The sequence below is a fragment of the Sturnus vulgaris genome, chromosome 27, assembly GCF_052056855.1.
Source record: "Sturnus vulgaris isolate bStuVul1 chromosome 27, bStuVul1.hap1, whole genome shotgun sequence".
NCBI classification, from domain to species: domain Eukaryota; kingdom Metazoa; phylum Chordata; class Aves; order Passeriformes; family Sturnidae; genus Sturnus; species Sturnus vulgaris.
This window is the reverse complement of record NC_142269.1, coordinates 4,810,233-4,823,949: the sequence shown is the minus strand read 5'-3', so window position 1 is coordinate 4,823,949 and position 13,717 is coordinate 4,810,233. Positions and strand designations below refer to the sequence as shown.

Below are 13,717 nucleotides of genomic sequence, written 5' to 3'. Positions count from 1 at the left end.
GGGTAAATAGTGGGGGGGAAACACCAGCAGCCAGCGGCCTTTTCCTTGTTTATTGTAAAAAAAAACAAACAAAAAAAACCCCAACAACGAAAAGCAATAAAAAATAATAAAATAAAACCAGCGAGCGGGCGTGTCCGCGCGTGACCCCACCCCCGCCCGTAACGTGTTTATAACTTGGTGGTTTTAGAACTTTTTAGATTTTTTAACGATTTCCGGGGTTTTTAGGGTGGTTTTTTTTTTTAAAGTTTGTTTTTCTTAAAGTTTTTTTTTTCTAAGTTTTTTTTTTTTTTTTTGTAAACGAGTTTTCCGGCGTTCAATAAGCTCGGGGTTAATTATAGAGAGGGGGGCGGTGGAGGATAAGACAGGGGGGCACAGGCTCAGTGTAGGGGGAGGAAAAAAAGAAAAAAAAAATGGGGAAAGGTGAGGAAAAAGGGGGAAGATAGGACGAAAAAAGAGAGATAGGGAGAAAAAACAGAGAAAAAACAGGAAAAAGGGGGACACGTGGAGCCCCCACCCATGGAGCCCCTCCCCACCCATCCAGCACCAAGAGGGTCCAGCAGCACCCAGGGGCTCGGACAGGCAATAATCACCCCCTCTCACAGCAAACCCCTCGCCCGCCTCAAAACATTTAAATTACATTTTAAAAAAACATTAAAACCCCCCAAATTGTGCGCACAGGGTTTCTATTTCACAAAAAAAAAAAATTTTGCTTTTTAACTCTCCCCTCTGCCCCCACTAACCCGCTCCAGAGAGGAAAACCTCCAAAGAGGGGGAAAACCTCCCAAAAGAGAATCCCATGTGCTTCCCAGTTCCCAGGCCCCAGCCAGCTCCAACACGACCCGCTGTTTCTTCTGCTTTCGAACTAAACACAACATGAAGGCAGCAGCAGGTGAGTCCTGGGGAATGTGGCACCCCCGGACACCGATCTGGTGCTGGTGATCCCCATGCTCCCACCGGGACATGGTGAGAGCCCCAGATCCCAAGGCCACAGGCTGCAGAGTGCAGGGGTGGCACACTGGGGACTTGAGGATAGGGCCACTGCCCCAGGGAGTGGAACTGCTGGCTGGTGGCACTGGGAAACCGGTGCCAGTGTGGGGGATGAGTCCGGGAAACGTTCCAAAACCCAAACGAACAAAACTGGGATCACAGAAGAACGAAACCATCCGTCAGCATGGAGCACACAGCAGCTGGTGGTGACCCGGTGATGGCAGAGCTTCTGGTGCCGTAGAGGTGTTCAGAGTCCTCGAGGACATCCGGAGCTCCTGGAGGTGTTTGGAGCTCCCAGCATCTCCCCTATTTCCGACAGGTCCGGTGCGGCGTCTGCTTCTTCTGCACCTCCAGCCGGCAGCGGCTGCGCTCATCCAGCCAGGGCAGCTCGAAGTTCCTGTAGGCACATCTGGTGTCACTGCAGCACCGTCCAGACCCAAAATGGCACCATCCAGACCCAAAATGGGCAGGGCACCTTCCCAGAAGTGACACCAGCACTCCCCAGCCCCATCCCCTTGGCCCCAGTACTCACTGTGGGGTCAGTTTGGGCAAGGGCCGGCCAAAGGCGACAACGGGCAGGTAAGGGGTGATGAGCAAACTTTCCACTGTGGAGAGACATCAGAGTGTGTCAGACCCCCCATCTGCAGCCCCATCCCCAACACCCCCTTCCCAAGCCTCACCATCATCTGGCTCAGGGAAAAATGAGGTAACTTCAGGTTCCGACTCCTGAATCCCTTTTCTTTTGTACATTCGGAGCTGCAGCCGCTGTAGGATTCTCTGTTCCCTGATCCGCTGGATGTCCCACCTAAAAAACAGGATGGCTGTGAAAATGAGGAGCCACAGGCAGTGCCACATCCCCCAAGGTGATCACGGGGCTGTCCTAGCTCCAGTGATGTGAGAGCATCAGCAGCAGCATTCCTGGTGACCATCCCACCTGCACCCTGCCCTGCTCCCTGCTCCAGGTGACACCCCAGGACCCTCCACTGTGAGACAGACTCCAGATCGCCATTGCTCCCTTTGCTCCCACCTTTTCCTCCGTTTCTCATCCAGCTCCAGCTTTGCGTGCCGTTTGGAAAAGACGCTGTCATCCAGGTTCTGCAACGACACCAGACAGGGATCAGTGCATCATCCTGGGGCCAGATCCTCCATTTCAGCCCCCCAGCCACAGCTAGGGTTCATGCTGGATGAAGTGATGAGGTGCCACCAGCTCTGGGAGTGTGGGACAGCCTGGAAAGCCCCTGTGGCTCCACCAGCTCCGATGGTTCACATACCTCCAGGAGGTCCGAGGGGTTGGGGTCTCTCAGGGGCTCCACGACATGGTCCCTCCAAGACGGAACTGCAGAGCAAGAAGGAGGGTGTTACCCTACAATGGAATCCCCACAGCCCCTGCTCCATCCCACCACCTCCCCGCTCCCTTCCTGCTCATCCTTCCCCTTGGAGCACAGCTTGAGATGCCCCAAACCCCCATCCTGAGCCAGCCGTGGGAGCTGCCATAGGACAGCAGAGTTCATCTCCACTTCCTTGGCCAAGCACACAAGCAGGGATGCACCAGGCTCTGTCCGAGCCAGAGCACTGAGCCACCTGGCACGGCCCAGTTCCCATCAGCAGCACCAACCTCTCTGGGCTCAAGGCAGGACAAGCACCAGATATGGGCACAGCAGGTGACCCTGGTGCTGTGTCACCATGGCATGAGCCAGAGACACGTTTCCCATCCACCCACAGGAAGTTGCTTCACTGCTTGCTCCGACAGACACCAGCCAGGAGCCCTGCCCAGAGCAGAGTGAGCCCGAAATGAGATTTGGGAGAGCCCAGAGACGGCACCCACTGCGGTGGAAGAGCCAGCAGCATGGCACCTTTCCCAGCACCACGGGCAATCCCTCTGGGAATCTGGGAGCCCTTTCCTAGATTCAGAACGAGAGTGCCGAGCCCTGCTCCCAGGCCGGCTCAGCCCCAGCAGCTTCACCATCATTCTCTCCATCCTTACTTGCTACAGTCTCCTCCTTTTTGGGAGAAGGTTCCCGCAGCGGCGATGGGGGCGGCTGGTGCCAGCGGCACAAGTACATTTCTGTGGTGGAGAGATAGGGCAGGTCGTCGGCCTCGCTGACAAAGCTTTTCTCCTTGGGGTGGGTGCCGGGGCCCTTCGGTGGGGCTGACGCTCTGAGTGGGGTCTCCAGGAGCGACCGGGGTTTTTCCGGAGTCTCTTGGCTCCGCAGTTCTCGTTTACAAACAGTTTCAGCCAAGGAGCCGCTCGATTCCTCCTTCCCCGGGGAGTGCTTTGGAGTTTTACTCTTCACTTTGGAGAACTCTGACACTAGTTTTTTCACAGGCGTCTTCCTCTCTGTGCTCCCGAACGCTGGCTTCCTGCAGGAGGAAGAGGAGCTGAGCCAGGCACATGGATCCTCACCCTGCACCAGGGCCACTGTGAGGGGCTCCCGGAACCCCCAAACCAGGGTCAGACTTAAGCAGTTTACGGAGAGGCTTCCCCACCATTTTGGGACCCTGCACTCCCCACACAGGCTTTCCTGAGGTTCTCCTGGACACAGAGATGTGTTCCTGTGCAGGGTGGCCTCTCCAAACACCTCAAAGGCTGCTAGGCAATGCCAGCCCCACAAACAGAGAGTGAAGCCATAAGGAGTGCCCCCCCTCTTCTCCCCACACAGCCCCCCATGCACCCTGTACCTTTTATGCCCCTTCCCATTCCTGCCATAGGGGAAGTGCTTGGGCTGCAGGGTCGGGGGAGGCTCCAGCAGGTCCTGGGGACACTCCAGAGGCAGCTTCTCACATGCCTCCGCCTCCGGCTTCTCATCCACCTCAAAGCCCTGGAAGATGCGGTGCTTCTCCCGCTCACTGTCCTTCTTCACCAGCTGCACCCGCCTTTCCATGCGCTCAATCCGCGCCAGGAGCTGCAAGGCAGGTGAGGGAGGGCTCACCTTGGCGTGGGGTCACCACCATGGGCACCCCAGGGCAGCTGCCACTGGATGTCCAATGGCACAAAATGGTCATTCATTGGCTGCTTCTCCTGCTCCAGCACTGCCTATACCTGTGTCCAGCTGCAAACACCAGTTTGAGGGGGGATTTCATCAAATCAAAGAATCCAGGAACGGTTTGGGTTGGAAGGCACCTTAAAGCCCATCCAGTCCCATCCCCTACCATAGGCAGGGACAACTTTCACTATCCCAGGTTGTTCCAAACCCTGTCCCACTCAGCCTTGAATACTTCTAAAGATAGGGCAGCAGAAACCAGAGAATTTGGGGGTCCCACCCCCTCTGTATCCTCCTCGAGGATGCAGGACGGAGAGGGAGGGTTGCAATTAGCTGTGGGTTTAAAGAGCACCTGGTGACCCCTGCCCATGGTCACCTGCCCCCAGCCCTCCCCAGGCAGGGCCTGCACCGTTTAGAGGGGTTGCTCTGGACGGCAGAGTGTGGGGGGTCGCGGCACCCCCCGAGGGCGTGGCTGTGGGGAGTGACCCAGCCTTGGGGAGTGGAGCCGAGTGCACCCAGGGTGTGGTGCGTGTGGCAGTCCCATGTCCCCACCAGTGTCACCCCAGGAGGCTGTGCCCAGAGGCAGCCCCTGAAGTCCCATCACGGACTTGCCGCAGTGGCTCCTCCATGTTGGGGGACGCGGCATTGCCTGCGGTGACATCACGTGGGGTGTCCCCGTCCTTCCTGCCACAACCGGGGCCACCACTGCTAACACCGCCACTGCAGCTGGGCATGGCCACCGCCATTGATGGCACATGGCCACAGGGCCGTGGGGCTGGCAGGGGGGTGGCCCATGGATGTGGAGGGGAACACGCAGCATCTATGGGGTGACGTAACACTCATGGGGGGACAACGCAATGTGGGGGGGCCGTACAAGTCGGCTACCTATGGTGGGGGTACCCATGGCATCTCTGGGGTGACACAGACAGGACACACGTGGGGGGGGGGAGCACCGTTCAGCAGTGGGGACCCCCCCTCTAAGGCTGACAGCTTCTCAGGGCTGTGAGAGCCCCCAGATCCTCGAGGTGGAGGCGCAGCCCCTCCTCGGCGGGCTGGCCCGAGCAGCGGGGCCATGTCCCTTGTGGCCGTGTCCCGCGGTGACGCGGCCCCTTTAAGGGCCCCCCCCGAGCCGTCGCCACGGTGACGGGCGGCGGCCCCGTTAACCCCCGCCCCGCCCCCGCCCTTTGTGCCCCCGCGGCTTTGTCTGGGGGGGGCTGCGACCCCCGGGGCAACCCGCGACCCCCGAGGGGGAACCCAGGCCTGGGGGAGGCACAGATCCCCGGGGGGGGGGGGGGTTTCACCCATAGAATTGCCTCTAACGAGTGTTTAACCCCTTGGGGAGGGGGGCATTAACCCCTGGAGGGTTATGTACCCCCCCGGGTACCTTGGGGAGGGGGCTAAATGCCCCCACTGAGGGCATTACTTCTCAAACAAGGGGGTATTAACCCCTGCAGCGCCACGGGGGGGACAACAGTAACCCCCAAGGAGGGGGGAATTAACCCCTGGGGTGCCAGCGGGGGTCGTTAACCCCAAAAGGAAAACACGTTAACCCCCAAGGGGCCTCTCCCACGAGGGGAGAACAGTAAATCCTAATGTGGGGCATTAACAGCCAAGAGGGGGGGATTAACCCCATGGGTGCCACGGGGGAGCAGATTAACTGCCATGAGGGACACATTAACTAACCCCCAAGGGGGTGCACTAAACCCTAAGGTGACACAGCAGTTGGACGTTAACCCCTATGGGGAGACATTAACCCCCCAAAAAGGGGGGCATTAACTCCAATGGGGTGCAGAATTAACCCCCAAAGAGGAGTGGATATTAACCCTCAAGGGGATAGAATTAACCCCCAAATAGAGGTGCAAGCAGCCCCCAAAGGGGGGGAACCATTAACCCCAAAGAGGGGAGCAGAATTAACCCTCAAAGGTAGGACATTAACTCTCATGGGGTGCAGAATTAACACCCAACGAGGTGTTGGAATTAACCCCCGAAGAAGGGTGCACAATAACCCCCTAAAAAGAGGTGAAATCAAGCCCCAAAAAGAGGGGCATTACCCCAAAGAGGGGAGTATCAACCCCAAGAAGGGGGGTAAATTAACCATCGAGGGGATGGAAATAACCCCCAAAGAGAAGTGAAATCAACCCCCAAAGAGAGAGGTGTTAACCTCGAAATGGGGGGGGGGGGAGCATTAATCCCTTGGGTGTCACGGGGAGTGTGAACTTTCCTGCTGCTGGGCAGAATTCTACCACAATCCCAGAGACCCTTGGGTGGTGTTGGGGAGCCATTAACCCTAGGGGGAGGGGGCACCACTTTACGGGAGGAGTGTTAATGCTAGGGGTGGTTAAATCTAGTGGGAATCACCCCATGGGGGGGTCATCCCATAGGAGGGTGTTAAACTTAGGGGTGGTTAACCCTAGGGTGGGGGTCACCCCACGGCGGGGAGGGTTAAATCTGAGGGAGGTTAAACCTAAGGGGGAGTTAACCCTGAGGGCGCGTTAACCCTGAGGGGGGTGGGGGGTCGTCCACAGAGGAGTGAGTTAAATCTGGGGGGGGAGAGGGGGTTAAAGCCAAGGAGGGGTTAACCTTGGCGGGAGTTAACCCCTTCCATGCCGCATTCCCGCCCTCCTCCCCGCTCTCCCCGGTGCCTCCCCCCCCACTTCCCCCGCCATACCGTGTCGCGCTCGGCCCGGAGCTCCTCGATCTGCCGCTCCTTGGCCTGCAGCTGCTGCTGCTGCTGCTCGATCAGGTCCAGCTGGAGCAGCAGGATCTGCCGCAGGCAGGCGGCCTGCCCGGGCGACCCTCCGCCGGCGCCCATCGCTGCGCGGGCCGCGGGCCGCCGCTTCCCCGGCTCCGCGGGCCCCGCTCCCGGCCCCGGCCCCGCTCCCGGCCCCGCCGCCGCCGCCTCCCCGGGCAGCCCGCCCGCATCCCCCGCCGCGGCCCTGCCCCCGCCGGCCGCCGGCCCCGCCGCGGCCCCGCTCCGCTCCCGCTCCGCCACCCCGCAGCCGCGGCCCGTGTGTGCCCCCAGCGGCGGCGGGGCCCGGGGCCGCCGGGCCGGCGGAGCGGGGCCTTCCTCCCCCTCCTCCCCCTCCTCCTCCTCCTCCTCCCCGCCCGCCCCCTCGGGCCGCCGCCGCCCGCCTCCCCGGAACGCCGTGGACCGCATGGCCGGGCCCCGTTACCGCCCGCCGGCACCGCGGGGCGGCGGCGCGGGGAGCGCCGGGGGCATCGGCGCGGAGCGGCCCCCGCCCCGGGGATGACCCGCGCGGGGACGAGCCGCGCGGGGGGGGGGCGGCGGGGCGGGGGTCGGTACCGGGCACGGGACCCCGGGTACCGGCGAACGGGGCTCGGCGCGCATGCGCCGGCGGCCGTGGGGGCGGTGGGATCCCCGGGGGTGAGGAGCGGGGCCGGTCCGCGCCTGGGGACCCCCGGGACGGTGCCCACTCGCGCCGCTTCCCCCGGGCGGGGGGTGGGGGGTGGTCGCGACACGCGGACACGCGTGAGGCGGGGGTCCCGCGCCGCAGTACCGGGGGCGGCCGCTCGGGGGCCCCCGAGCGTGGCGGTACCGGCTCTCCGCGCCCGCCCCCCGCGCCCGCCCCCCGACCCACGGGGGGGTCTCGGGTCACGGGCCGGTCCCGTGGCGGGAGGGGACACGACGGGCCGGGAGCACCTCCGGGTTGCGGGGCGGGGAAGAGGGGCACGACACAAAGGACCCACCGCTACGAGCCCCCCAGGCGGGGAGGGCCGAGAGGGGGTGGTTGTGCTGTGATTCTGGGGGTCTGCACCTCCCCGTAGGCGCGCACCCCTCCACGGGGGCTGAACCCCCCTCGTGCACACACAGAGCTCTGCAGTTCCTGCTGGGCGTGTGCAAGAACGTGCACACACACACTCAAGTCCGCAGCACCCCCTCTGCAGAGGCTGCAGCCCCAGCACACTGGTACGTACACGGACATGCACGCACATGCACACGCGTGTCCCCTGCAGGGAACGACTGCAGCCCCCACTGCAGCACAGGCGCAGCCCGCAGACACTGCAGCCCGTGCACATGCACCCCCGGCTGCAGTCTCGGAACACACGTATGCACACGTATGCACACTCATGCACATGTGTGTACATTCATGCACATGTGTGTACACGCACAGCCCGGACTGCAGCCTCCGAGCACACGTATGGACGGGAATGAGCATGCACGGACATGTATGTACACGTATACACACATATATAGGATCATTTCCCCCTCTCCCGGCTGAAACTCCACCCCCCGCAGCACACGGGGCCGTGTCACCGGGGACACACAGGGGACACGCGTGGCACGTGCTGGGGACGTACAGGGGACACGTGGGGGACGTGCCTCTCTGCAGAGCTGCGTTCAGGGACACACAAACACACGCGGGGGGAGATCCCCCTTCACCCAGCTTCCTGCAAGCTTCAGGGTGCCCCTGGTCCTGGTGCCCGGGTCACACTGGTGGTGCCACCCCCACGATGTGGCGCTGGGGAAGCCCCTCCGCGGTTCTGGCTGTGCCATGGGTCACATGGAGCCTTGCCAGCTGTGCCCACCAGCGTGCGCACACGTATGGCTATTGTTCAGACACAGGGGGGCTGTGATTGTTCCCCCCATGGGATTGTGCACATCCACACATGTGGCTGTTGTCACCTCCAGGGGTGGCAGTGCTTGTCTCCCTGCGTGGCTGTGCTCACACACACGTGTGTCTGTGTTTATATATGTGTGTAGCCATTCTCATACGCAGAGCCATGGTTGTTACACACGTGTGATCATGTTCACACACATGCATAGCTGTTCTCATATTCATAACCGTGGCTGTACATGTGTGTGGCTGTGCTCACACACACACACAACTGTGTTGATTTACACACAGAGCCATGTTCACACACGTGTGACCATGCTGACACACACACAGAGCCATGTTCACACACACAGAGCCATGTTCACACACGATTTGCTCAAACACAGCCATGTTCACACACACACACACGGTCATGTTCACACACAGCCATATTCACACACACGTATGACCGTGTTCACACACACAGCCGTGTTCACATACATAACTGCTCAAACACAGAGCCACGTTCACACACACAACCATGTTCATACACATGACAGTGCTGAAACACAATGCCATGTTCACACGAGTGCTCACACAGAGCCATGTTCACACACACGTATGACCATGTTCACACACACAGAACCATATTCAAACACATAACTGTGCTCAAACACAGAGCCAGGTTCACACGTGTGACCATGCTGACACACACAGAGCCAGGGTCACACACATGTATCACCATGTTCACACAGAGCAATGTTCACACACACAGAGCAATGTTCACACACACACACAGAGCCATGATCACACGTGTGACCATGCTGACACACACAGAGCCATGTTCACACAGAGCCATGTTCACACAGAGCAATGTTCACACACACACATAGAGCCATGTTCACACACACAGAGCAATGTTCACACACACACAGTGCCACGATCACACGTGTGACCATGCTGACACACACAGAGCCATGTTCACACACAGAGCAATGTTCACATATACACACACAGAGCCATGTTCACACACACAGAGCAGTGTTCACACACAGAGAGCAATGTTCACACACAGAGCAATGTTCACACACACACACAGAGCCATGTTCACACACAGAGCCATGTTCACACACACACTCATAGAGCCATGTTCACACACACAGAGCAGTGTTCATACACACAGAGCAATGTTCACACGCACACACAGAGCCACATTCACACACACGCCTGGCTGTGCTCACACACATACACACACACACACACACACACACACACACACACACACACACACACACACAGCCGTGCTCACACACAGGTCCGTATCCGCACACACGGGTGCCGTGTCCCCGCCGTGCCCGTCCTGCCCGGGCCGGGGCCGGGCCGGTGCCCATCCCCGCTGCGGCAGGCCCACGTGCCGGCCGGCGCCCGCCCGCACATGGCTCTGCAGCAGGGAGGCTGCTGGGGCTAAAAATGGAGCAGGGCGCACATGCCAGCGCCACGTGACGCGCATGGAGAGGGCTCCCCGCGCGAGGAGGAGGAGGAGGAGGAAGAGGAGGAGGAGGAGGAGGAGGAGGAGGGAGCCCGCTCACATGGGCTGGCACAGATGCCAACTGGGCAGCTGGCCACGACGCCGTGGCCTCTGTGTGACCTGTGGGTTGGGGGGCTGATGGGGTGCTTTCCCCCCTCCTTTCCTGACACATTTGACCTTTGGGAAGGTCAAACATGGGGTGACGGCGGAATGGGAAAGGGGAGGAGGGTTGCCAGGTGGTGGGTCTGGGGTGGGGGATCTGGAGGCCGAAGGAGTTCCCGGTGCTGTCCCGCCCCCTATCCTACCCCTCCTTTGCTCCCCCTGCCCGTGTGGTCTCAAGGCTGCAGAGAGAACACAAACATCAGCACGTGAGATCTTGGGGGGGAGGGGGGACAGGTGAGAGGTTCCCCACCTGCCATGGCTACTCCCCCTGGGGGTGCTCCCCAGACCCCCCCACAGGATGAGCACACTGGGGTCGCCCCTCCCCCAGGGGTCCTGCACCCCTTTTGCACCCCCATGTCACACTATCACCCCAGTTTCTGGGCCCCTTTGGGGTCCTGGCAGTCCCAAACCCTATCCCAGTGCACCTTTCCCGTGGCCCTGCACCCCTGAATCCTCGTGGGATCCCTACACCCTTTGACCCTGCAACCCTTTTTGGGTCTCTGCAACCTCCCAGGGTGCATTCATCCCTAAATCCTGCACGTTCCCAAATCTGTGCTCTCCTGCTCCCCCCAATCCTGCACTCCTGCACCCTCCTGGGGGGTCCCTGTATCCCCAAACCCTGCACCTCTGCACCCTGCACCCCCAGACCCTGCACTTCCTGAGATCTCTGTCCCCCACTCTGGTCTGCCCTATTCCACAATGTCAGGAATGTGTCAGTGTCACGGAGTGTCCCTGCCTGTCTTGGGGTGTCCCCATCTGCCGTGGGGTGCCCCCGCCCGGGGCCAGGCCTGCCTTGTTTACCCGATTTTTCCCGTTCCCGGGGAGGGAGGATGATTTTGGCAGCGGGAGCTGCTGCCCCAGCCAAGAGCCAGGAACCGAGCCAGGGCTGCTCCCGGCAGGAAAACACCCCCAAACCACCCCAAACCCCAACCTTCCCAGTACTCTCCTGGCCCTCCACAGCAGCACTGGGGCTCCTGCCCCACCGTTCCCCCCAAGTGCCGTCAGTTGGGATGGATGAAAGGGGGGGGTCAGGGGTGCAGGACCCCCAAATTGGGTGGAACCCAGCACCTCTGTTTCCCCCCCCCGAAGTACAGTTACAGGTGGAGAAACTGAGGTTCTATGTGTGTAGGGTGACATGGGGACACAGCTGGACCCGGTGTCCCCAAACCCACAGGGCAGCTGCAGACCCACGATGGGTCTGGGGGTGTCCAAGCGGGGCTGAGGGTGCAGGGCTGGGGCCCCTGTCCCCTGTCAGCCCCCGGTGTCCAGCCTGGGGGGCGAGGGTGATAGGCAAGAATGAAGCCCCGGTCCCGGCGGAGACAACCCCCCTTTTCCTGGAAAAGGTTCAACAAGGTAAACAAGGCTCCAGCCCCGAGTAAAAATAAACTCTCGGCACGCAGGCGCCGGGCGGGAAGCGGGGCGAGCGTCACGCGGCACGGCCACGGCACCGGCACCGGGCACCGGGCACCGGGCATCAGGCACCAGACCCACCGCCCCTCCGCTGCCTCCTGCCCCCGGGAGCAGCGGCGGGGGAGGGAAATGCGAACTGCATCCCCCCAGGGGCTGTTAAAGTGCGGGGGTGCAGGGGGTGCAACTGGGGGGATTCGGCATGGGAAGGGAGGGGCACAGCCGATGGCACGGATGGGGTGACGTGTGTGTCCCCCCGACACTCCGGGCACCCCACGGCGGGTGGGGGTACCCCACGGGGTCCTGGCATGAGGGGATGGGGCAGACCTGGACTGAGGGGTAGAGACCCGGGAGGTGCAGGATCTGGGGGCGCAGGATACGGGAGGACAGAATCTGGGTTTGCAGGGACCCCAGGAAGTGCAGGGATGCAGAGTTTGGGGGTGCAAGATGCGGTAGTGCATGGTTTGGAGTTGCAAGGGTGCGCAGGTCCGTGGAGGTGCAGGATTTAGGAGTGAATCTGGTGGCATGTGAGGGGCGTTCAGGTGTCCCCTCCGTGCCACGGACTAGTATGGCACAGGCACTGCCATGATGGGGTGCACAGGGACCCGCGGGAAGCCCCTCGAGGCATAGACCCGGCCTCTGGGGGCGTTCCCGGCGCACGTCAGCTGCAGTACCCCCCTGTCCCGGTGGCTTTGGTGGCCCCTCTCCCTTATCCTGCTCTCTATGGGTGGTCCCAGAGTCGGGATATCCCGGAAATATCCCAGCTGTGCCCAGCCAGGGGTCCCTGCTCACAGCACCTTCAGCAGGACCCCCCGTGCCGGGTTCCCAGCCTCCCGGTGGGACCCCATAGAGAGACCCCAAGAGGTTTGTCCCGTCCCTCCCAGCCCCACTCCCGTCTCGGGGATTCCTGGGGGATCAGGGTTTCAGGCGAGCATCACAGGCGCCGTGTGCCGCAGCGCAGTGCGCGGGGATGTTTTTCCAATCCAGACGTGCGGCTGAGTCACGGATAATCACCGGGAACGTGCCGGGAGGGGAACGAGGAGCTGCGTGGGAGCGGGGGCACCTGCACGGTCCAGGCACAGCCCTGCGGGCAGGCGGGTCCCTTCACCCCGGGACCGGCATTACCCTCCCGGGTCCCCCCGTTCCCGTGCCAGCCTGGCCCCACACATCCTTCCGGGAGCTGCCGCGGTTCTCCCGGCCGGAGGTGCCACGGCACCGTGAAACCGCCCCGTGACTCAGGGCAAGGGCACGTCCTGTGGGGTATTGGGGTGTTCCCACTGCCCCACTGCGTTGGGGAGCCCCAAAATCCGGGACCACCGCCAGCAACCCCCAGACACCCCCAGCTGAGGGGTGGCCTTGTCATCCACGGGGAGCCAGGGGGTCTTTGGGGTGCAGAGCTCTGGTGTCCCTCCCCGGCCACTTCGCACAGCCGGGGCACTGGAGGCCACCCCTCCTGTGGGATTAGCTCAGAGTATTTCCCGGTGCTGGCATATCCGTGCTCTGCTCCTTCTCCTCCTGGCTGGGGTCCAGGGCAGCGCCCGGCACGTGGCACCCGAGAGGGTGCTGGCACCCCCAAAACCTAGCCCGCGGCGGGAGCAGGAGTACCCACGGAGCCCCCGGTGCCACCGGGCTGGGCTGGCCCCGACCGGCACCGCGACCCAGATCTGCCACCAACTCTGCCCTGGCACCGCGTTGCCGCAGCCCCCGCGGCAGCCGGGAGTGGGGCCAGGCTGGGACGTGGATGCCAGGCACGTGCCACAGCGGGCACCCGCCGTGGGCAGCATGGGGACAGCAGGGGCTCAGCAGGGGGACATCGGGAGGGGGCAGCGGGCAGGGGCTGTGCAGGGAGCTGTACCATGCACAGGCGTCCCTGACCCGGTGGGGGCTGCAGTGCTGGAGCCGAACAGGTGGGCACAGGAGATGGTGCCATGTGGGGTGACAGGGGTAGCTGTGCAGGGGACAGTGGCACGCGGGGTTGCAGGGGCACCTGTGTGTCCCTAGAACAATGGACAGTGCTTTGAGGGATGACAGGAGTACCTGGATGTCCCCAGTGCTGTGCGGGGTGACATCAGTGCCCAGGTGTCCTCAGGGGAAGG

General features: G+C 61.9%; 1 protein-coding gene across 1 annotated transcript; it reads right to left on the bottom strand.

The window, feature by feature from the left end:
* Window positions 1–35: 35 nt before the first annotated feature.
* On the bottom strand, window positions 36–6,851 carry MSL1 (MSL complex subunit 1). Its single transcript, XM_014885515.2, has 8 exons — window positions 6,637–6,851; window positions 3,667–3,890; window positions 2,972–3,348; window positions 2,259–2,323; window positions 2,015–2,082; window positions 1,668–1,792; window positions 1,520–1,592; window positions 36–1,384 (listed from the first exon to the last, which is right to left on the bottom strand). The coding sequence occupies exons 1-8, from the start codon at window positions 6,778–6,780 to the stop codon at window positions 1,294–1,296; spliced, it is 1,167 nt and encodes a 388-aa protein (XP_014741001.2). The 5' UTR covers window positions 6,781–6,851; the 3' UTR covers window positions 36–1,293.
* Window positions 6,852–13,717: the final 6,866 nt, after the last annotated feature.

Coding starts and splice junctions, on each gene's coding strand:
- MSL1 (XM_014885515.2), bottom strand. CDS start 6,780: ATGGGCGCCGGCGGAGGGTCGCCCGGGCAGGCCGCCTGCCTGCGGCAG. Junction 3,349..3,666: donor AATGGGAAGGGGCATAAAAG/GTACAGGGTGCA, acceptor TTCCTCCTGCAG/GAAGCCAGCGTTCGGGAGCA. Junction 1,793..2,014: donor GATGAGAAACGGAGGAAAAG/GTGGGAGCAAAG, acceptor CCTGTTTTTTAG/GTGGGACATCCAGCGGATCA.